General features: G+C 46.4%; 1 protein-coding gene across 6 annotated transcripts in view; it reads left to right on the forward strand.

The window, feature by feature from the left end:
• Nucleotides 1–24,989, forward strand: part of LYST (lysosomal trafficking regulator) — a 1,763,279-nt gene that overhangs the window by 118,812 nt on the left and 1,619,478 nt on the right. For all 6 annotated transcript variants that reach the window (XR_012751618.1, XM_075339737.1, XM_075339736.1 and 3 more), the window contains exon 3: nt 3,695–3,785. Coding sequence is in view for 5 of the 6 variants with exons in the window: in XM_075339737.1 (XP_075195852.1) it covers nt 3,695–3,785 (91 nt within the window). In the remaining variant the exon portion in view is untranslated. The remainder of the gene's footprint in view (nt 1–3,694; nt 3,786–24,989) is intronic.

Here is a 24,989-nt window from a genome sequence, read left to right on the forward strand (position 1 = left end):
TCTATTATAAACCATGTGGTCTGTCAGCCCCATGTCAAACACACCCAGGGCGGGGTATGTAGGTAACCAGACCCACAGTCTCTTTAGTTACCTGAAAGCCTCACCCTCTGAACACTGCAATTAATAAACTCTGGCACTACAGGTGCCAGCATTCCTGAGGCTCCCACCACTTCCGTGGTACATACCGCTCATTAGCGATGTAGCCAGATGCCATCTCACAATATATATATATATATATATATATATATATATATATATATATATATATATATATATATATATACAGTCAGGGCCAGAAATATTTGGACAGTGACACAAGTTTTGTTATTTTAGCTGTTTACAAAATCATGTTCAGACATACAATTATATATATAATATGGGCTGAAAGTGCACACTCCCAGCTGCAATATGAGAGTTTTCACATCCAAATCGGAGAAAGGGTTTAGGAATCATAGCTCTGTAATGCATAGCCTCCTCTTTTTCAAGGGACCAAAAGTAATTGGACAAGGGACTCTAAGGGCTGCAATTAACTCTGAAGGCGTCTCCCTCGTTAACCTGTAATCAATGAAGTAGTTAAAAGGTCTGGGGTTTATTACAGGTGTGTGGTTTTGCATTTGGAAGCTGTTGCTGTGACCAGACAACATGCGGTCTAAGGAACTCTCAATTGAGGTGAAGCAGAACATCCTGAGGCTGAACAAAAAGAAAAAATCCATCAGAGAGATAGCAGACATGCTTGGAGTTGCAAAATCAACAGTCGGGTACATTCTGAGAAAAAAGGAATTGACTGGTGAGCTTGGGAACTCAAAAAGGCCTGGGCGTCCACGGATGACAACAGTGGTGGATGATCGCCGCATACTTTCTTTGGTGAAGAAGAACCCGTTCACAACATCAACTGAAGTCCAGAACACTCTCAGTGAAGTAGGTGTATCTGTCTCTAAGTCAACAGTAAAGAGAAGACTCCATGAAAGTAAATTCCAAGGGTTCACATCTAGATGCAAACCATTCATCAATTCCAAAAATAGACAGGCCAGAGTTAAATTTGCTGAAAAACACCTCATGAAGCCAGCTCAGTTCTGGAAAAGTATTCTATGGACAGATGAGACAAAGATCAAAATGTACCAGAATGATGGGAAGAAAAAAGTTTGAAGAAGAAAGGGAACGGCACATGATCCAAGGCACACCACATCCTCTGTAAAACATGGTGGAGGCAACGTGATGGCATGGGCATGCATGGCTTTCAATGGCACTGGGTCACTTGTGTTTATTGATGACATAACAGCAGACAAGAGTAGCCGGATGAATTCTGAAGTGTACCGGGACATACTTTCAGCCCAGATTCAGCCAAATGCCGCAAAGTTGATCGGACGGCGCTTCATAGTACAGATGGACAATGACCCCAAGCATACAGCCAAAGCTACCCAGGAGTTCATGAGTGCAAATAAGTGTAACATTCTGCAATGGCCAAGTCAATCACCAGATCTTAACCCAATTGAGCATGCATTTCACTTGCTCAAATCCAGACTTAAGACGGAAAGACCCACAAACAAGCAAGACCTGAAGGCTGCGGCTGTAAAGGCCTGGCAAAGCATTAAGAAGGAGGAAACCCAGCGTTTGGTGATGTCCATGGGTTCCAGACTTAAGGCAGTGATTGCCTCCTAAGGATTCGCAACAAAATATTGAAAATAAAAATATTTTGTTTGGGTTTGGTTTATTTGTCCAATTACTTTTGACCTCCTAAAATGTGGAGTGTTTGTAAAGAAATGTGTACAATTCCTACAATTTCTATCAGATATTTTTGTTCAAACCCTCAAATTAAACGTTACAATCTGCACTTGAATTCTGTTGTAGAGGTTTCATTTCAAATCCAATGTGGTGGCATGCAGAGCCCAACTCGCGAAAATTGTGTCACTGTCCAAATATTTCTGGACCTAACTATATAACTATATATATATATATATATATATATATATATATATATATATATATATATATATATATATATATTATGTATGTGTATATATGTATGTACATGTACACACACAGTCATGGCTAAAAGTGTTTAGCACCCTTGAAGTTGTTCCAGAAAATTAAGTATTTCCCTCAGAAAATTAATCATATACCCCCTACACCGCCCCTCTACATAATACACCCCCTGCATCGTCCCTCTCTATAATATCTCTCCCACACTGCCCTGTGTATAACATACCCATACACAATGCACCTCTGTATAATGTTTCCCACACACATTTGGAGCACATTTTTAGGAATACTTTATTGCACTTGCACTTTAGGTAAGAAACTGTTTACAAAGTCCTTTTGTGCCCCTACAGCCCTTGGTCCATGTACCATTATATTACATTGACTTCTATACTTAGGTTGTGACCCCACTACATCTTCCTCCATACCACCTGGAGGGGGGTGTCGTGCTGCCACTTTCCTACTATTTGATTTTGATACTACAGGCTACACTCCCACCATGACTTTCCCCTATATGTGGGGATCCCATGGTGGAATTTAATGCTGCAACCCTTCACGCTGTCCTTGCTCTATACTATTCCTATTTTTTGCCTCTATTCTGAGTCTATTTGGTGAACAGCCTTTATCTCTTACAACCATTGTTTTCATCATAGATACACTTTGATTGGCTGTTCCTATCTTACCATACTCATACTTTGGCATTTTTGTCCCTCCCTCATTTTATGGTAGTGTACCACCATATTTTAATTGTCCTGTGTTGTGTATGTCCTAATAAAGTAATTGTAATTTTTGCACTTTACTCTTGTCCTCATGTTTATTATTGTTACTATGAGTAGTGCTGGCACCCGCTTCGCCCTAAATTGGCCGACCTGGTGCTTATAATAAAGGCTTCTATTATGATAATTGTATTGATAATACACTGCATCGTCCCTCTCTATAATATCTCTCCCACACTGCCCTATGTATAACATACCCATACACAATGCACCTCTGTATAATGTTTCCTACACACACTGCCACTGTCTAATCTCTCCCACATACACTACCACTCTGTATATCTCTCCCACACACTGCATCTCTGTATAATATTCCCCCCAACATACTGCCCCTCAGTATAATATCCCCTTACACAAACTGCTCCTCTGTATAATATACCCCCACACACACACTTCTACTCTGTATTAAATCTCCCCACACATTGCTCCACTGCGTCTCTTTTGTAATGTGTGCTTCTGCCCTACTATTTCCTGTGTAATGTATGCACTATTCTCACTGTCTCCTATGTAATGTATCCACCAGTCCCACAGTCTCCCATATAATGTTTGCACCCGCCCCACTATCTTGCATATAATGTATGCACCCGCCCCACTGTCTCCCATATAATGTATGCACCAGATCTCATAATCCTCCTACAAATATCAATCTCGCACTTATGAAAAGTCTTTCTGACAAAGGCTCGAGGCCAGCTGTTCTTTCCAAGCAAAGATGTGTTCTTCATTATTAGCACTTGGCTGTTTGCCAGTTCTTTGCTGTTCCAGTTTTGATTACAGTTGGAGTGAGCTAGTTTTCAGTGATTAATTGCAGTGCTTGATGTTAATGATATTGCCCACTTTGGCTTCCAAGAGTGACCACTGAGCATATTGCCTTATAATCATTTAGATTTCTTTTCACTTCCTTGTTTTTATTCAGTATTTTTATACTTGTGTCTTTATTACAGAGCTTAACATGTCAAGAAGAACTTAGGACTCTAATTATGTCTCTTTTACCTTTGGTTTGGAAGATTCCTGTGGAAGAAGAAAAGGCACGAGGTAAACTTTATTATTTTGTGAATGCTTAGGGTTAGGGGATTTATAGAAATTCTATGCCCACTGTGCTTCTTTTCTATGCAGGGTAAACTGCCATGCTTTCCAAGCCGCAGCATGCTTGTTTATACTTGCGGAGACGCGAGTGTTCTCACTGGGGAGAACACAGCAAAATTCCGTGGCACGGACCACTCCTTTCTCCTGTGGTGAACACTGGCCTTCTCCACAGGACAAGACATGATACTTCCAGAATGTTGCATGTGCGGATCATGTGCACTTACCTTTATGCAAAGAGTTAATAATGCATGTTTTTTTTATTCTTCAGTTCTTTTTCTGATGAAAAGGCAGCAGTGCAACATATGTGAGAAATCTGACATAAATTGCTTTGAAAAGTCACAGGTTTTTGCACAACTCATGGTTTTGCAAACTGTTTGCTCTTTCTCCTGGATCTGCCCAAATGAATGGAGCTAGGGCAATGGTTGGAATGGAGTGGAATGGTGCTGTGACAGTTCGTGACACCACAGTTCGTTTAATTCAAGCTGTGCTGTGATGTTCCATTTGGCAGAAATCTTAAGTCAGTCAATGACTGAAGTAATATTTTTTTTATCTGCTCGTGCCCCTCTAAGGAATTAATGCCAAAATTGACCTGTTAGGATCTCCTTTAAGCAGAACAGACATTTCTGCCCATGTGACACTGAGATCACGGATGTATTGCAATGCGTAAGTATTGCATTGCATTACAACAGTAATTAAATGCAGTGATCATATAAATAAGTCTAAAGACTAAGAAGGTAGAAAACGGGTTTAAAATAGTACAAATGTAAATAAACCCCCGCATAAATTGCGCCAATAAATTTGCAGAATTACCGTATGCAAAAACTATAATATTTTTTTTTAGTGCCATATCTATGAAGACCTTATCTTTTAAGTTGGCATACTATTGATCCCTATCTGAGGATCGTACCTGTAGTTCCCTGAATGTATAAGTACTTCTGACTGTCCTGGTTTACATTGTTATGCACTTTTAGAACACTTGCACTTAAAAAACCATTGCTGCTAAGATGCATTAGGCTGATGTAATGCCCTATTGAACTACCCTTATACTGTCATGCTCTTTAATTCAGCACAGGCACTTTATATATTTATCTGCTGCTAGGGTACATTATGTCATTTTAGGGACGGTCTTCGTGGAGTTGGGGCACCATATAGCGTATATCCATAGGGTGCTGACCCCCGCGTGAGGTAGTGCACAGGAGGGAGATTTGTGACGCCCCTGGACTAGTCAGTGTGTCACAGGGCACTGCACTACTCTCTATCCTTGGTGCAGGGCCCACCCTCCTTGGTTCCGGGGTCTGCAACAGTGATTCTGTACCAACAGCACAAATCCTAGTCACCCAAGCACTACACTTGTCAGGCACACTGGGGCGTGGTTCTAGCTGGGAAAGGAACCGCCCACCTATGAGTCAGACAGGCTGGTGGGAGGAGTTAGTTTGTCTGTTGGTAGTAATGGTCAATGAGAGAGGACCGAGAGAGTGGGAGCTCCCTGAGGAGAGTCTGGCTGGGTCGCAGACGGTGGCCTGAGCCTGAGGAGACGGAGACCCAGTCGCGAGGAACTGGAGGACAGAGCTGGACGGGTCAAGAGGACCGTCAGCCATTGGATCCACAGTAACCGGTCTGGGGGCCGAGCACACAGCGGGGGACAGGCCCCTAAGTCGGGAAGTAGCTTCACGCAACCTGGCAATTAGCCTGCAGCGGGTAATAGCTTCACGTGCTATCTGCAACGGCTCAGAGATTAGCGGCGTCAGCACATCAGAGGGATAGGACTTCCCACACAGAGCAGTCCACAGAAATCCCACATCCCAGCTGCAGGTCCCCAGTAAAAAGAGAGACGGGACCCAGAGGTTTCAAGCCGACGGGCCAGGGACACAAGAGACAGTAAACAGTGCATGGAGGAAGGCTCCAGTCCACCACAGAATCACTAAAAGGGACCACCGGAAGTGCTCTCACCGTGGGCAGCGGTATCCGGAGACTTGGTTTACCTCAAAGTCTGTGTCCACTGAATGCGTCATCACACCTGAGTGAGTACACTGGCTCCCAAGCACCCTGCCGGCCCAATATCCACATAAACCTTACTTTACACCTTCCCCCTATCCAACACCAAGAGGACTCATAGACTGCAGTTCCTCCACTTCCTCTACCCAGAGTCCCGTGGCCTCCCTACCTGCGGAGGGAACCTCCATCACGGCTGCCCCACACCATCTGCCCCGGCACTCCCATACGGCAGCGGCGGTACTCCTCATTGCCGCACACCGCATGTGGCGTCACGAACATTCTCCCCTGTAAATAACCCCTTTTCATCAAAGTGTCTGCCTAGCCCCGGACCCGGGCCACTCGAGCCACTAACATATCCCGGATCCGAGCAGTCCGACTGCTGCCAGGGTGGCACAGATTTATATTAGGGTATCTAAATATATAACCCTGTTCCCACTCCTGCACGAAGATCCAATTGTTTTCAATCTCGCTGCTGACGAGTGTGAGGCTGAATTGGGACATTGATATGACCTCACTATTGACAAAAAACCTCACTAGCTATCCGCTTAACCCCTTAGTGAAGGAGCTAATTTTCACCTTAATGACCAGACCAAATTTTGCAATTCTGACCAGTGTCACTTCATGAGGTTATAACTCTGGAACGCTTCAAAGGATCCCGGTGATTCTGAGTTTTTTTTTTTTTATTACATATTGGACTTCATGTTAGTACCAAATTTTAGACAATATGTTTTGTATTTATTTATAAAAAAAATTGAATTTTGGGAAAAATTTTGAAAAATCTGGAATTTTTAACTTTTGATTTTTTTTATACCGTTAAACCAGAGAGTTCTGTGACACAAAATAGTTAATAAATAACATTTCCCACATGTCTACTTTACATCATCGTGATTTTGGAAACAAAATTATTTTTTTTTGTTAAGAAGTTAGAAGAGTTCAAAGTATATCAGCAATTTCTCATTTTTATATAAAAATTTACAAAACCATTTTTTTTTAGGGATCACATCACATTTGAAGTAACTTTGAGAGGCCTAGCTGACAAAAAATACCCAAAAGTGACACCAGTCTAGAAACTGCACCCCCCAAAGTACTCAAAACCACATCTGAGAAGTTTATTAACCCTTCAGGTGCTTCATAGAAACTAAAGCAATGTGGAATGAAAAACCGCAAAAAACAAAATTTTACCTAAAAATGTTGCTCTACCCCAAATTTATTCACTTTTAGAAAAATAACACAACAAAATGGACCTCAAAACGTGTTACCCACTTTCTTATGAGTGTGCCGATACCCCACATGTGGTAAGAAACCTCTGTTTGGACAAATGGGAGGGCTCGGAACAGAAGGAGCAATATTTGAATTTTGGAAGCAAATTTGGCTGAAATAGATTGCAGGCATGTCGCGGGCGGCGGGGCTCTGCACTTGCTAACGCTCGGGTCTGGCGCTGCTGCTGCTCAGTGGCTCGAGCGGTGGGCTGGACCCGGGACCCGAGCGGCGCTCCTCGCCCGTGAGTGAAAAGGGGGATGGTTTGTTTGGGAATTTAGTCCGTGACGCCACCCACGGGTTGTGGTGAAGGTGGGCACCACCCGCTGCTGGTGACGTGGATCCCGGGAGCGATGGTAGGGAGCAGCTGGGATGTTGTTTTCCCCCTCCATGGGTAGGGGTTGGTGGTCCCGGGGCCCGGTGGTGTGACGGGGAGGCAGGGTAGGTGAGGTGCAGGGTTGCAGGGACAGCGCGGTGCGGTGCCGGATAGCACGGGTGTACTCACTCAGCAAGAGATGCACAAAGTCTCTGGTAAACCAAACGGCTGGATGGACGGGTCTTGCAGCCGGCTGCAGTGTCTCTCCCCGGACAGGTGATGGCGGCTGTCTTTCCCTGCACCTTTGTGTACTGTCTTGACTACGATGGGTCCCCAATGGTAGTCCGCTTCCCGGTGTATGGATGCCGGAGGTGCCCGTTTGCCCGCAGGCGCTGGCCCTTGGGTCTCTAGCCTCTGGCGGTAGCTGTATACCCTCACGGTGCGGACGGTTGCCTTCTAACGGGTCTTTGGTTGTTAGGAAACCCCTGGGGTTCCTGTCACACTCGGATTTGACTGTTGACGGCGACTCCAAGCCTAGTCGGGGTCCAATGGCCCTGCCTGTGTGTGGTAGCTTCACTTCGCTCCCCGGTCGGTACCGGCGGCCCGACCCCTGTCCTATGGTTTCGCGTTGATCCACCACTCCTGCAGACGGCCACCATCATCTGCCAACCTTGCTGTCAGTGCCTGGGCCACAAACCCAGACACTCTCCACTTTACTCCTCTCACTTCAACCTCCTGTACTCAACTCCTCACTCCTCCACTCCTAAACTGAACTGACTCTTTTCCCGCCTCCAGGCCTGTGAACTCCTCGGTGGGCGGGGCCAACTGCCTGGCTCCGCCCCACCTGGTGTGGACATCAGACCCTGGAGGGAGGCAACAAGGGTTTTGTGTTTGGCTAATGTAACTGCCTAGGGTGGTGGGGGTGTGTGTGTGTGTGTTACCTGTGACGACCTGGCTAGTCCAGGGCGCCACAGGCACCATGTTGCATTTACAGGTCCGCTAAGGTACCTAAACAGCAGAAACCCCTCTCAAGTGATGCCATTATGGAAACTAGACCTCTCAAGGTTTCTATCTAGGGGTATAGTGAGCATTTTGGACTGACAGATACTTCACAGAGTTTGATAACATTACGTTGTCATATTAAACATTTTCATTTTTTTCACAAAAATGTTGTTTTAGCATCAATTTTCTCCCTTTTTTCAAGAGGTAATTCCAAAAATTTGACCCCAATGTTTGTTACCCATGTTCTTATAAGCGTGGTGATACCTCACATGTGGTCAGAAACCTTTGTTTGGACAATTGGGAGGGCTTGAAATGGAAGGAGCAATATTTGAATGTTGGAAAGGAAGTTAAGCTGAAAAAGATTGCGGGCACCATGTTGCATTTGTAGGGCCCCTAAGGTACGTAAATAGCAGAAACCCACGACAAGTGACCCCATTTTGGGAAATAGGCCCCTGAAAGAATTTATCTAGATGTTTGTAGAGTACCCTGAACCCCCAGGTGCTTCACAGAATTTTATAACCTTGAGCCATAAAAATAAAAAAATAAAATTTTACCACAAAATTGTTACTTCATTCAGGTAGCTTTTTTTTCACAAAATATATTGTGCAATTTCTCCTGAGTACACCGACCTCTCAAATGTGGTGGAAATCAACTGTTTAAGTGCATGGCAGGGCTCGGAAGGAAAGGAGCGCCATTTGACTGCAAAATTGGCAGGAGTCATTAGCGAACGCCATGTTGCGTTTGGAGACCCCCTGAGGTGCCTAAACAGTGGAGCTCCCCCACAAGTAACCCCATTCTGGAAACTAGACCCCTCAAGGATTTTATCTAGCGTTATAGGGTGCATTTTGACACCACAGGTATTTCATAGAATTTGATAACCTTAGGTAGTCATATTGAAAATTTTAATTTTTATCAGAAAAATGTTGCTTTAGCACCAAATTCCTCCTTTTTTCAAGAAGAAATACAAAAAAAATGGACCACAGTTTATCTAATTTGTTATGAGCGCAGTGATACCCCATATGTGACAAAAAACCCTTTTTTTGGACAAACAGTAGGGCTTGAAACGAAAGGAGCATGATTTGAATTTTGTAAAAGTTGAAATAAATTGTAGGTACCATGTCACATTTGCAGAGCCCCTAGGGCACCTATACAGCAGAAACCCATTTCAAGTGACCCCATTTTGGAAACTAGACCCTTCAAGCATTTTATTCGGGGTATAGTGAGAATTTTGAATCTACAGGTACTTCACAAAAATGTTGCAGTAGTGCCAAATTTCTCACTTTTAGGCTACCTGCCCACAATCCGGCGACACTGTGTCTAGGATGCAGTGCCAGCCCTCCTGCGGAGATGTATATGCTGTCCACGGGTGAACGCAGCTTCCTGTGCATGCAATCCAGGTTCGGGCCGCTGCAGACTTTATTCTCCCTCCGAAGAACATTTTAGTCTCCGCAGCATAAGTTGACATCCTGCTGCTCAGGAAGCCGCTCCGCAGGTCAGTTTATGCTGCAGAGAAAAGAAGTGACGTGGGCAGGAGATTTCTAAAAATCCTTCCTCTGTGCTTGTACTGCACAACGCAGTGTTATGGACGCAGTGAAAATACTCTGCATCCACCTCGCTGCAAATCCTGATTGTGGGCGCACAGCCTAAAGTGCTAGGATGGATGGATAGATGTCTAACACATATTTAATGTCCTACCCCCTGCATATTCTAAGCTGGTGCCCATTAGTGACTTTCATTGTGTTGTGCCTTGTATTTAGCCCAAATATAAATAAATAATTAAAAAAAACCCAACGAAGTGGGGTCCCCCCTATTTTTGATAGCCAGCTAGGGTAATACAGACGCTTACAGCCTGTAGACCACAGCTGGCAGCTTCATCTTGGCTGGTGATCCAATTTGGAGGTCACCCCAGGCTGTTTTTATAATTATTTAGAAATAATTAAAAAAAAATATGTGGGGTCTCCCTCAAATTGGATTACCAGCCAAGGTAAAGAAGACAGCTGTGGTCTGGTATTATCAGGGTGGGAAGGGCCATGGTTATTTGGCCTTTCCCAGCCTAAAAATAGCATGCCGCAGCCACCCCAGAAGAGGCGCATCCATTAGATGTGCCAATCCTGGCGCTTCGTCCCCCGCTCATCTCGCTGCCCTGGTGCGGTGGCAAGCGGGGTAATAAATGGGGTTGATACCAGCTGTAATGTCACCTGGCATCAAGCCCAGAGGTTTGTGATGTCACGGCATCTAAACAGATACCAGGCATCACGAATCCAGTCAGTAATAAAAAAAAAAAAAAATAGACAACAAAAATTTTTTTTGAAAACATGCTCCCCAAGACATTCCATCTTTCACCAATTTATTGAAAATAAAAAAAAATTCCAGCTCACTGTAATCCATTTGGAGGTCCCACGATGACTCTGGACCTTCTAGAATAAGGGGGGCACGCTCAAGGAACGTATCCCCCATTTTCTGGAAGAGCAAGCTCTTCATGTGAGCAGTGTGGGTGCAGTAATCTGAGAATACTGCACTCACACTGTCCCGATCCAAACTAAGGCAGAGTGACCTGCAGTAACCTCATTCCAGAATATGAGTGGCATGCTCAGAGAACGTACCCCCCATTTTCTAGAACAGCAGGCCCTCCGTGTGAGGAGTGTGGCTGCAGATTACTGCACTCACGCTCCCCCGGTCTACAGTACAGCAGCATGAACAGCGATGAGGTCAGCGTCTCTGCTTGCAAGGAGCTAACTGATATCCGCTGTCTGCACATGCACCGCCAGCTTTCCAGAAGGAGGAGGAGGAGGGATCGTGGGGACCAGAGCAACAGCCAGGTATCGGGGAAGACTGGGGGGTGATGGGGGGGCTGACGGCGGGTGACCTGGCAGGACCTGGGGATAACTTTTCTGTCGCATGTGACGTGTCACATGCAACAGAAATGAGAGGAGGATGAAGGCGGCCGGCGCGCTGCTGTGCTTGTCGCCATCTTCCATGCTCCGGAGGCAGGGCTCTGGAGAAGCGGAGCGGTCCAGGGGACCAGAGAGCTTCTGGTGTACCGGAGGAGGCCTCAGGGGGAGGACATTTCCCTTCAATCTGAAATGTTTGATAATTTCAGATCGGAGGGAAATGAATGCATAGTCGGCGGCGTCAGTTTTCAGTGCGCTTCGGTGCCATTTTTAATGCTCCGGAGTGGGGGTGGGGGTTATTCTCCGGTATTGGGGGCCTTGGGGGCACTAGGGGTTTATATTTCTTTCCTATCTGACATGTTTGATCACATCAGAGGAAAAAGAAATTAGTTTTACCAGCCATTTATTTATTTATTTATTTATTTATTTATTTTTTTAAGTCATCGTCGGTATACGGTGTATACCGGCAATCACATTATCGGGGTCCAAAAAAAACCCCCGATTCATAATCTGGGGGGTCTCAGCTACCCCTGGTGGCTGAAACCCCCGAGATTTTCGGTCGCTGGGGGGCGCTACAGGCTTTTTTCGGGCTGAAGTCTTAAAGTGTCATAACAGAATAAGTACCCTGTTTTTTCCGACGCTTTAAGTCGTACGGCCGTCGTTATGAGGTTAAATCATTATGTTGAGTATTTTATTCTGCACCTTGTTGCTAGATATGAGCACCTTTCATATCTGTTGCTAGGGTGAGTCAGGGCAGTTTAGGAATAGCCATCGGAGAGTGGGGGCGCCATATCGTCCATTATTAGGGTGCCGAACTCCGCGTGAGGTAGTGGACAGGAGGGAGTTTAACCTGTAGGTTGTGATCTATAACCCTCCTCCTGTCTTTATCTGTGCACTTAAGTCTTTTGTATATTTTTGTGTTTATTGTGGATGTTTTTAAGCAAGAATGAATAAATTGATGATTTTAAGGGTCATATATATTTTTGGTTTATGAACGATCCTTATACTTTATGATTCATACTATTTGATCCCTACAATGAACATCATAAAAAAGTGGCAAAAACAGTTTTTTTTCATCATTGCTGAACACTAAGTGGAAGAAAACATGACAAAAAATAGTATGTAAAGAAAAAAAATGGTAACTCTGAAAACCTCTTGTCCCGCAAAAAAACAAGCCTTCACTCTGCTCCATCAGCAGGAAATTTTAAAAAATGCTATCGGTATCAATATGTGACAGTGGAAAAAACATTTTTTTTCCCTGTAAAACAGTTTTTATCTAAAAGCAGCAAAATATAAAAAGCTATATCAATGTGTTATTCTAATAACTGTACTGTCATCACTTTTACATGGTAAATGGTATAAAACAGATCATGAATTGCTTTTATTTTTGCCCATGTGCTCATCAAAGATCTAAATAGAGAAGTGATCAAAATCATGTTATGTACCTCAAAATAGTACCAATAAAAACTTCAATTCATGCTGCAAACAACAAACTCTCACACGATTGTCGGAAGAAAAATAGAAAGGCTTTTTTTTTTGTATAGTGTTATTGATGTAAATACTTTCGCTCGAAAACTGACAAAAGTATCCTGTGAGTGATGACTATTATTGGCTAACCAGAAAAATTATATTTGTATTAGTGTTATCATGGCAAAACGTAAAAAATGTAGTATAAATCTGGTATTGCTGTAATTGTACTGAGCCAAAGAATAAAGCTGCCTAATCACTTATACTGCACAATGAGCAGTGTAAGAAAAAAAAAAAAAAAATTAAAACTATTTTTTATCTACTGTGACTTGTTCATTTTGCCTCACAAAGATCACAATTTTTGGTTCTTTTTACATTTACCCAGTGCACCACGCTGAGTGCTTACATCAGAGTTTCCATGGCCACCGGAAAACTGTGAGCCAAGTCTTGAATGTGCTCCAAAATGTTATGTACCTCAAAATACTATCAATATTCACTCAACCCACAAAAAAAGCAAACCTCCGCTTAGGTCCATCATCTTTTTAAAGGGAACCTGTCGCCAGGTTTTTCCCTTATAAGCTGCGGCCACCACTAGTGAGGCCTTATATACAGCATTCTAGAATGCTGCATATAAGTGCCCAGGCCGCAAACCAATGTAGTGCGCATGCCGTCTTTAAACTTTTTTCGCGCCTCTGCATTCCAGTAATTTAACTCTGCCCTCAGCTGGGCAGATCAAAGTGTGCTTGCGCAGGAGCACAATGACTGCCTCTGTGTGGATGACGCATCATCCACATGGGGCTTGGAAGGAGGACACCAATCGTACAAAATGGAGGAGGCGCCGGACTGAGAGCAGCGACACCCATTGGTCACAGTGAGTGCCATAGAACAGTACTAATCGCTGTGAGATCCAGGCAGAGAATGAATGAACCTCACGATCAGCGGTGCCGTCACTCAGGCTATTTGCAGTCACAGGTATCTATGACCGCAAATTACCTGAGCGACGTCACCGCTGATCGCGGCTCATTTTCTGCCTGAACCTCAGAGTTCGGTCATGTTCCATGATCGCGCTCTGTGACTTCAGATATATAGCAGAACTGGCATCATCGTGGGACCTCGTGTGGATTACGTCGGACCTGTAGGGGTGTTTTTGGGGTTATTAAAGTGGTGAAAGAAGGTTTTTTGTATTTTATTTCAAATAAAGGATGTTTTCGATGTTTGTGTTTATTTCTTTTCACTTACTGATTAGTAATGGGAGGTGTCTCATAGACACTTCCCATTACTACTCTAGGGCTTAGTGGCATCTGTGGGCTGACATTAACTCCTTATTATCCTGATTGCCACCGCACCAGGGCGATCGAGAATAGTCTGGTAAAGTGTTGGGATTGTTTAGTGGATGCGACAATCCTGGGTGGCTGCAGGTTGATATTTTTAGGGTGGGGGGGTGCCCAATAAACACAGGTCTCCCCAGCCTGATAATACCAGCCCCCACTTGTCAGGCTTCATCTTGGCTGGGTATCAAAAAAACCACAGCAATGGGGGGTCCCTCTTATCTTGGCTATGTATTAAAATTAGCACAGGGCTGGGGACTGCAGCCTTTAGCCATATGATTTATCTGTGCTGGGTAGCATATTATGGGGGACCATACGTTTATTTTTAGTACGATAAACTCGCAGACCAGGTCTGTGATTAGGTGCAGGGAGAAGCTGTGACACAGGCTGGGGATGCTTCTGACTCCAACCAATCACAGATGCCGTTGGGTGGGGAAAGCAGTGAATATGCCATGAAAGTAATGAGGTGCCCTGGAAGTGAAGGAGCATGAGCGGACAGCCACGCCGGTGATTCGGTAAATATAGCACGCCTGCTCCAATTCCCTTAACCTTTCCACCACCATTTTTAAGTGCTGAATTCTGGTCCCTATATGGGGACTGGCGTCCGGCCAGATACTCCTGGATTAATTCTGGGCCAGAACCGGGTTTTATTATTAACCCAGTTAGACCCACCGATCCAGGGTATCTTCAAGTCCACCCATCACTAGGGTGAAAATCCAAGACAAAATCTCTGAAAAGAATGGACATGTTCATTCTTTTAATAACGCAGCAAAAACCAGGGCGGTTCACAAAACAGTCAGGAAGACACCGCAGGTGTTTTGTGTGTGTGTGTGTGTGCATGAGACTTGTGTAATCTCATAGAACTTTGCTGGAACTGTGAAGGCAGCATTTTATTATCATGGAATTGCATAAAACCAAGGGACAAAACCATGCTGAAAATGGTGCAAAAACATCCTTTGTGAACATAGCCTAAGACACTGCGAAAATACACACAGTCAAAAATTAATTGTAAGCACACAGCCTAAAAGTCAAATACAATGGCTGCTAAGTCTTTGGCTGTGATCTTTTTTTTTTTTTTTTCTATGGTAACGAATGTTACATCACATAAAAGCCTTATTTGTCTAATATATTTTCAAACTTTAGTGTTTGTTGCTTATGGCAACAGTGTTCTACACGCGTGGGAAAACAAAATTGGGGAGTCTAATGCGATGCGATGCAGCAACTGAGAGCAGAGGAGTGATAAAATTATTTTTCTCTGACGCCTCATTGGGGGACACAGGACCATGGGTGTTATGCTGCCTATCCATAGGAGGACACTAAGTAGATGCAAAAAGCATTAGCTCCTCCTCTGCAGTATACACCCCCTGGCCGGGCCAGGCAACCTCAGTTTTAGCTTAGTGTCTGTAGGAGGCATCAAGGTTTTGTTATTTTTTAAGGGCGCCGGTTTCTATTAGGGACCGATCTCCCAATACCATCAACGGGCGGGAACGCGGAGTGTTGCCTCCACGTACCCCCTCCTGCGACGCTGGATCCTGGGCTGCCTTTTACTGGACGACTGGTCCCACAGACTCCGATTTTCCAGAGCCCAGGGCAGAGGCACAATTCCTCAGCCCCTCTTTGCAGGCTCAGAGTTGATACATTGCACCTGTGTGGCCGGACACAGCAGGCTGACTCTGCTATTTCCACTGCCTGGACTGAGGTGGTGTTAAGGTGAGATCCCCCCCTGACTGGTTTCCCAGGCAAAGGGAGAAAGACTGTGCAGGGAAGGCTCCCAGGACTACTGAATTTACAGTCTTTTATTCCCACCATAGCTGGAGGAGGGGAAAGTCCCTTGCTGATTGCAGGGAATCCTGCAGAGATAATTTAACAGTAGCGGGGGAGGGCTCCCAGGGCTCATAAACTCAGTGTTTATTCCCTCTAGCTGCGTGCTGGCTGGAGGAGGGGGAGTCCCTTGCTGATTGCAGGGACTCATGCAGAGATAATCTACTGGTAGTTGTGTGCTGACTGGAGGGAGGGGGAGAAAAACTGTCACAGAAGCTCCCTTTCCGCCATTTTTTACTGCCAACAGCAGGGGGGCACACTGACCTCTTCTTGGCGCTCTTTTAGCGCTAACCCCCCCCCCCCCCCCCCCGCGGGCCGTGATAAGCCCCGCCCCCCCAGGAAAACGCGATAAGATCTCCACAGAGACTCCTTCTTGAGGACGCATGGCCATCGGCTGATTCTGGTGAGGTACAACGAAGCAAATACAATCCTTGCTTCCCACTGCTTCACTTGTAGCTCTGCATATCATTGCTCCACCTCCTGGCATACTCCTATTAGGAACATGCAGAACTCTAAGGGTACTAAGAGTGCTAAGGCTCACATAGTTTATTATTCAGCCTGCACTGCCTGCCACGCTGAGCTACCACGTACACACACCTCTTCTCTCTGTGAGTCCTGTGCCCCTATAGCCCCCCAAGACCCCCCCCGCCACCACCGCCGCAACAGTCAGCCCAGAGCCTAGGGCTCCCAGCCCACCGGAATGGGCACAGTTTCTGTCCCAATCCATGGAAAAACTGTCACAGAACCTTGTGCTGGCTATGCAATGTCGTCCTCCACACCCTTCTGGGCCCCTGGACGGAACGCAGCCTGAGGATACCCCTATGGAGGATTCTTCTGAGGTAATCCGGGCCCATGCTTGACCGGTTGCAGGGATCAGAAAAAGAGCACACGGCCGGGTGTCTCCAGCACTCTCTCATGGCCCCCATGGCTCTCCCTCGGGAGCACACAGGGCAGGCTCTCTCACACGCTCCACGGCTTCTGAAGAGCTGGAGGAGGGAGAATGCTGTTTGTACCAGGATGATTCCTTGGTTTCACCCTCCCCAGATGATCAAACTGCAATAGACTCCCTTATAGCAGCAATCAACCAAACTCTGCATGTGGAGGATCCCCCATCCACTACCACTGACCATGCGGTGTCCTTTAAGAGGGCAAGGAAACCCCAAAAGGTTTTCTCTGATCACCCAGAGTTTCAGGATATCCTCACAAAGCAAAGGGAGAAGCCTGACAGGCGCTTAGGTAACCGTAAACTCATGGAGTCCCGGTACCCTTTTGCCTCACCTGCCCCTAAGGGCTGGGCCGATCCGCCCTCGGTCAACCCCCCCGGTCTCCCGCCTTGCCACAAAAACGCTCCTGTCTTTACCCGATGGTTCCTCCATCAAGGACCCGACAGACAGACAGGTGGAGCACCTCGCCCGCTCTGCCTTTTGAGGCTGCGGGTTCCTTCCTCTCGCCCTCCTTTGCCTCTGTGTGGGTCGCAAAGGTGATCTCGGTCTGGGCAGAATCCCTTAACACTTCGCTTGAGGAATCCCAGTTCCCTTATACCGTCACAGAGGTAACAGCTCAAATTGCCGCTGCGGCGGAGTACCGCATGCAGGCCTCCATTGACGCTGCCACCTGCGCAGTTTTTGCCGCCTCAAATACCATAGCCATCCGCAGAGGTCTCTGGCTCCGACAATGGCGAGCGGACTCTGCCTCCAAGAAGTCTCTCACGGGCCTTCCCTTTTTTCCAGATCGATTGTTTGGCGAACGTCTGGACAAGCTCATTTCTGCTGCCACGGGAGGAAAAAGTACCTCCCTTCCCCAGCTGAAGCCCAGGACGACCTTCACCAGACGTTCAGTCCTCGTTCCGCTCCTTTCGGAACTCATTTGGTTGGTCGACATCCCGCCTTGTCCCCGCCACTAGCCGCGGTCTACGCAAGGACCGACCACCTCAGCTCTCCCCGAAACCCACTTCGTCATGGCAGCCTAGACCAAAACAGTCAAGGACTAGGGAGACTCGTCCACGACGTTTTCCCCCCTCATGACTCCTTCGGCGCCCCGGAAGACACACTCATTGTAGGAGGTCGACTGCGGGTCTTTCAACACATCTGGACTGCCGCCTCAGATGACAAATGGTTGCGAGACCTTGTGTCTTCCGGTTACCACATAGAATTTCGGACCCGACCCCCGATTCGGTCCCTTCTCTCAAACCCCCCAAAGACTCGAAAACGACGCGAGGCCTTTTTCTCAGCAATCCACTCACTCCAAACAGCAGGAGTGATAATACCCGTCCCGGACGACGAGAAGTTCAGGGGTTTTTATTCCAACCTCTTTGTGGTCCCCAAAAACAATGGGTCAGTTCGACCCATCCTGGACCTCAAACACCTGAACAAACATTTGCACGTACGGAGATTCAGAATGGAGTCCCTAAGGTCCATTATTGCATCCATGGTCGAAGGGGAATTCCTCGCCTCCATAGATATCAAGGACGCGTACCTGCACATACCAATCGCCCCAGATCACCAAAATTTCGTTCGCAGTTCAGGACTCCTATTTTTAATTCGTAGCCCTACCCTTCGGCCTTGCCACCGCACCAAGGGTCTTCACCAAAGTCATGGCGGCCGCCATGAGCGTCCTTCACGCCAGGGGAGTAGTCGTTTCTCTTACTTGGACGACCTTCTCATCAAGGCCCCTCCTTCCGCGACTGCTCAACCAGCGTACAGATCACCGTGGACACCCTATCCCGCTTAGGGTGGCTACTGAATCTAGACAAATCATCCCCGGTCCCAGCACGATCCATCACCTTCCTGGGCATGTCCCTGGACACCCGTCGGGGCTTGATCTATTTCCCTCAGGACAAGGCGATCGCTCTTCGACAAGTGGAACACTGCCTTCTACGTCCTCCGTCTCGCTCCATTCGATTCAGCATGAAGGTGCTCGGCAGTATGGTGGCGGCTATGGAGGCAGTACCTTTTGCTCAACTGCACCTCCGCCCACTGCAGCTAGCCCTTCTAGCGGCCTGGGACAAGAGCCCCTTTTCCCTGGACAAACATCTTCACCTGACGCCTTTAGTCAGGTATGCACTTCGCTGGTGGCTTTGGTCCTCATCCCTATCGAAGGGGAGATCTTTTCTCCCAGTGAACTGGCTGGTCCTGACCACGGATGCCAGCCTACTAGGCTGGGGAGCAGTGTATCGGCACCACACTGCTCTAGGACGTTGGACGCCCCAGGAGTCTTCCCTACCCATCAACATCCTGGAAATCCACGCGATCTTCCTCGCGCTCAGGGAGTTCTGCCCTCTGCTAGCGGGTAGTCAGATTCGAGTCCAATCGGACAATGCGACAGCTGTAGCCTATATCAATCGGCAGGGGGGCACCCGCAGCAAAGCGGCTTATCTCGAGGCCCACAAGATCCTCAGCTGGGCCGAATCGACGGGATCAGTGATATCAGCGGTACACATACCGGGGGTAGAGAACTGGGCAGCAGACTTTCTAAGTCGCCAAGGCCTGGCCGCCGGAGAACGGTCTCTCCACCCAGAAGTGTTTCTACACATCTGCACTTGCTGGGGCACACTAGCCGTGGATCTAATGGCCTGAAGGTTGAACGCAAAGGTACCCGCGTTCATATCCAGGTCACGCGACCCGCAGTCCATCAGCACGAATGCTCTAGTCTGCTCCTGGCACCACTTCCTCCTGCCTTATATATTTCCACCTCTACCCCTGCTGCCGCTGGTGATCAGGAAGATCAAGGCAGAGGGAGTCCCGGTGATGCTAATAGCACCGGACTGGCCCAGGCGCGCCTGGTACGCCGAATTAGTACAAATGCTCGCAGACGTACCGTGGCGCCTTCCAGACATCCCAGACTTGCTGACCCATGGGCCCATTTCCCATCAGAACTCCAGAGCCCTGAAGGTGACGGCATGGTCATTGAGACCTGGGTATTAACAAGAGCGGGATTCTCCCCCGCGGTTATCTCCACCATGATCAGCGCCCGAAAGCCTGCTACATCCCGCATTTACCACCGTACGTGAAAAATCTTCTTTTCATTGTGTAGAGAAACTAACGTCCAGCCTATGCCTCTGGCCATCCCCAAAATTCTCGACTTTTTGCAGTCTGGCTTGCAAGCGGGGTTGGCTCTCAGTTCCCTTTTAAAGGGCAGGTCTCAGCGCTCTCAATCTTCTACCAATGCCGCCTGGCTCAAAAACCGCAAGTCAAGACCTTCCACCAGGGCGTTTCCCATCTAGTTCCCCCGTACAAATGGCCGCTGGACCCATGGGACCTCAATCTCCTTCTGGACGGTCTCCAGAGGTCTCCCTTTGAACCTCTAGAGGAATCCTCCCTTGCTCTTCTGTCCTGGAAGGTAACATTCCTGGTGGCAATTACGTCTATCAGACGGGTTTCGGAGCTGGCAGCACTCTCTTGCCGCGAGCCTTTTCTGATCTTTCACCAGGACAAGGTGGTTCTGCGCCCCCTTCCGGATTTTCTTCCAAAGGTTCCTACCCCGTTTCATTTGAACGAGGACATTGTTCTGCCTTCATTTTGTCCACACCCAGTTCATAGGGTGGAAAGGTCTCTGCATTTGTTAGACATCGTCAGAGCTCTCAGATATTACATATCCAGGACAGCCCCCTTTAGGAAAACGGACTCTTTGTTCGTCATTCCTGAGGGGCCGAAGGAGGGACAGGCAGCTTCAAAGGCGACTCTGGCTCGCTGGAAGTCTACCGCTTGCAACTCAAGCCCATTCCTAGTGGTCTGCGGGCTCATTCCACGCGAGCAGTTGGCGCTTCGTGGGCCATTCGGCATCAGGCTTCAGTGGAACAGGTGTGTAAGGCTGTGACCTGGTCTAGCCTACATACTTTTTCAAAGCATTACAGAGTCCATACCCTGGTTTCAGCTGAGGAAAATCTGGGTAGGAAAATTCTGCAAACGGCAGTAGAGCACCTCTCTCAGAAGGCGCTCCAGGCTATCTAGGACTGGTTCCTAGTCCTTGGGTTGTGTTGTCTTCTTTTATTTTTCCCACCCATGGACTGCTTTAGGATGTCCCATGGTCCTGTGTCCCCCAATGAGGCATCAGAGAAAAATGGATTTTTGTGTACTCACCGTAAAATCGTTTTCTCTTAGCCATCATTGGGGGACACAGCACCCACCCTGTTGGGCCTTGGTTCTTTCAGTACCTTATTTGGTTATGACTTTTTTTCTCATGTTCCTCCGTTGAGATAAGTTTTTACTGTTTTTTTTCTCCTACTGCTTGTGTACTAAAACTGAGGTTGCCTGGCCCGGCCAGGGGGTGTATACTGCAGAGGAGGAGTTAATGCTTTTTGCATCTACTTAGTGTCCTCCTATGGATAGGCAGCATAATACCCATGGCCCTGTGTGCCCCAATGATGGCTAAGAGAAAACGATTTTACGGTGAGTACACAAAAATCCATTTGTTTCTGCTAGGAAAGTCCGCAAAGGACTTTTGGAGATCCGTGCCCTTCATATTCCACAGTTCAGTACTGGGTTGCCAAATTTAAAACAGGCCACTTCATCACCAATGATGAGGAAAGTGTCCTGGATGACCGAGAGTGGTGGTTGTTCCAGAGATCGTCAAAGTTGTGCACAACCTCATACTGAAGAATTGACGAATTTCAGCTAAAGGAATAGCTGACATCATGGTTACCGTGTTTGTGTCATTATCCATGAACATTTGGACATTGGAAAGCGATCTGCAAAGTGGGTTCCCAAATGTTTAACAGATCAGAGAAGCATGCGAGTGAAAACTTCCCCGTCCATTTCTCATTCTTTCCAGACTGATAAGGACTTCCTGGATTGACTGGTCACTATGGATGAGACCTGGATTTATTTGTATGACCTTGAAAACAAGGAGCAGTCAAGAGTGGAGGCACAGTGGTTATCCTCTTCCAAAGACGTTCAGGAGTGCAAAAATCAGCTACTAAGGTGATGGCGTCTGTGTTCTGGGAAAAGGAAGGCGTGCTCCTAATGGACTACCTTCAAAATGGTTCCACCATCAATGCAAGGTATTATATTGAACTTTTGGACCGATTTAATGGCAGCTTTAAAGGCAAAAAGGAAACGCAAGCTGTCCAAAGGAATCTTATTCCTGCAAGACAACTCTTCCGCTCACAAGCGACCACGGAAAAACTGGCAGAGCTGGGCTTCCAGCTGGTGACCATCCGCCTTATTCACCAGATCTAGCTCCCTCTGACTATCCTCTGTTTCCAAACGGGTAGCAAATTTTACACCATTTCTGATGCCATCGCTGCTACGAATGCCTGGTTTGAAGCACAAAGAAAAACATTCTTTTGGCTAGGCTTACAGAACTTGGAATACCAATGTAAGGAGTGTGTTGACATCAGTGGAGAGTATGTAGAATAAATGTAAAGTTTCATCATCCTATCTCGTTTCTTTCTGGGTAAAGCCAAAGACTTATCAGCAGCCCCTCGTAGCTCATCCTCCTTCCCGAACCCTGCCATATGGCCAAACAGTACTGTAGAGCCACATATGGAGTATTGCCACATTAGGTTAACAAATTATCAGGCCATATTTTTTTTTCTGTTAAAATCTGGGACTAAAAGAATATTTTAGTGGTAACAATGTCATATTTTTTTTCACCGCTCAATGATAGCAATTCAGTGAAATACCTTTTGGTGCCAATATTCTCACTGCACCCATAGATTTCATTGAGGGTGTGTTTTGTAAAATGGTCCTACTTTGACATGCCACACACAAACCATTCCTACAATATTTGCACTCAAATATGGCGCTCCTTCGCATCTGAGCTTGGCATTGTGCCCGAAAAATAGTTTCCAACCACATTTAGGGCTTTGGCAACATATGTGATCCATTTTCTCTATTAGCACTTTTGAAAATTAAAAAACAAAATTAGAACTAAAATAAAATTTTAGTGGAAAAAAAAAATAATTTCCTCAACCCAATGTTAAACAATACTGTGTATCACCTGTGGGTTTCAAATGCTCTCTACATCAATAGATGAGCTGTTTAGATGTACAGTGGAACCTCGGTTTACTAGTAACTTGGTGTGCGAGTATTTCGCTATACGAGCAAAGCTTGCTGTAAATTTTAACTCAGTTTACAAGCAATCTTTGCTGTACGAGCAAATACCGCACACACTGTCGGTTATGTACTTTCACCGCGCTCTGACCCGCTGTTGCAGTCCGCACAAACCACATGCGCACACACATTATGCTCACCTTACCTTCCATTCCCTTGCCGGCCTCCTTGTTCTTGTAGTCCGCAAGTACAGTATGTGTATCCATCGCGACGATGGAGGAACTTCCGCTGTCAGCACTTATCAAAGGCTGACTTTGACGTCAGCGTGCTAGCCAATCAGAGGCAAGCGGCTCCTGCTTATGACGTCTGCTGCTGACGCGCTGACTGGGGCAGCTCCGGCATCGGTCGCGATGGTTACTGGATACACAAACCTGTGGACTACAAGAACCAGGAGGCAGACGAGGGAATGGAAGGTAAGGTGAGCATAATATGTGCGTGTGTGCGTGCGTGCAATGGCACAATAGGGGACCGGGATGGGTCATTGCACAAGTTGTGGAACGAATTGTCTGAGCTTGCAAAATTTCCTAAGGGAAATCTTGCTTTGCTAGACGAGTAACTTGGTTTACAAGCACATTCCCAGAACGGATTGTTCTCGTAAACCAAGGTTCCACTGTATGTGAGTTTGCGTCCAAGCATGTTTTAAGGGGACATGCACACTAGCGTATATACAATTGGTATAATTTTCATCCAGAAAACTAGGATGATGATAATTTTCACACTTTTCATCCATGTGCTGTTTGCATGCAATCCGTTTTTTTTCTCAGTTGCTATTACTCAATTATTTATGCATCCATTTACAGTGTCTTATGCTACAGAATGATAATGTATTTGTAAAAAGCGGATGCCACTAGGATGGTCCGTCAAAAGGAAAAAAGAGAGTAAGAAGCTCACCACACTGCTGGTATCCAACTAACACCGGGATCATGATAGATGGGTGTCGATCCTGCTGGTGTAGCACAGCCAATTGCAATAAAGAATGAATTTGGCACATCCATCCATGCCAAGTTCCTCTCTCATTGCAATTTATCTAGGCTGGTGCGTGTGGCATCCGATTTTTTTTTTTTTTTTTTGCACTCATAGACTTGAATAGGTGTGTCTTGTTCAATTTACAAGCCTACTCGCAGCATGCTGCAGTTTTTTCCTCTGAATACAGCTAAAGAAAAAAAATTGCAGGTTTGCACTGCCTATTTTAATAAAATAAGTCTGAGTGCAATAACTTTTATTTTTTCGCATTGCACTTGTCCAAGTTATACATTAGTGTGAGTGTACCTTAAATGTAAGGGGTCATTACCGGTGTGAGATATGTAGATAAGCAGAAAGATGGCTCCCCGTGGTTAGCACTGTTGCTTTGCAGCCTGTGGTCCTTGGTTGAAATCCCACCAAGGACAATATCTGCAGACAGTTTTTATGTTATTCCCGTACATTTGTGGGTTCTCCATTTTTTTCCCACACTCCAAAGACCTACTGATGGTTAATTTAGACTGTGAGCCCCATGTCTGTAAAGCGTTGCAGAATTTGATGACGCTATATAAGCAAATCATAATAAAAAAAACAAATAAATCAGGAGAACAGACTGTCACTCATTACATAAAAAAATGCAAAACAGGACTGCCGCGGAAACACCATCACATGTCTCAACGCTGGCAGGAAATTAGCCAGGTCTTTCACCAGGAAGGAACAACCACGGGAAGGGCAGTCTCCAGTCAAGGAAACCGCTTATGCCAAAACATGGTATCCATCCACAGACAGCTGTTTCGGGGTATTTGCCCCTCATCAGTGTGGAGTAGGAAACCTGCTAGTGGGAGCAATGCCTAGTAAAAGATGTGTTTCCGCGGCAGTCCTGTTTTGCATATTTTCCCAGGGGGCCTTGTTCTTGAATCACTGCGTTGAGAAACACATGATGGTGTCTCCGTGGTGCTGGATGTTGATCTCCCTAAGGTCAATCATCCTTGCTTATGTCACTCATTACATGACTCACACTGGTGACACCCCCTTTCATTTAAAATAAGCTTTGGAGGCAGAAT

Source organism: Anomaloglossus baeobatrachus, chromosome 3 (genome assembly GCF_048569485.1).
Source record: "Anomaloglossus baeobatrachus isolate aAnoBae1 chromosome 3, aAnoBae1.hap1, whole genome shotgun sequence".
Lineage (NCBI taxonomy): Eukaryota > Metazoa > Chordata > Amphibia > Anura > Aromobatidae > Anomaloglossus > Anomaloglossus baeobatrachus.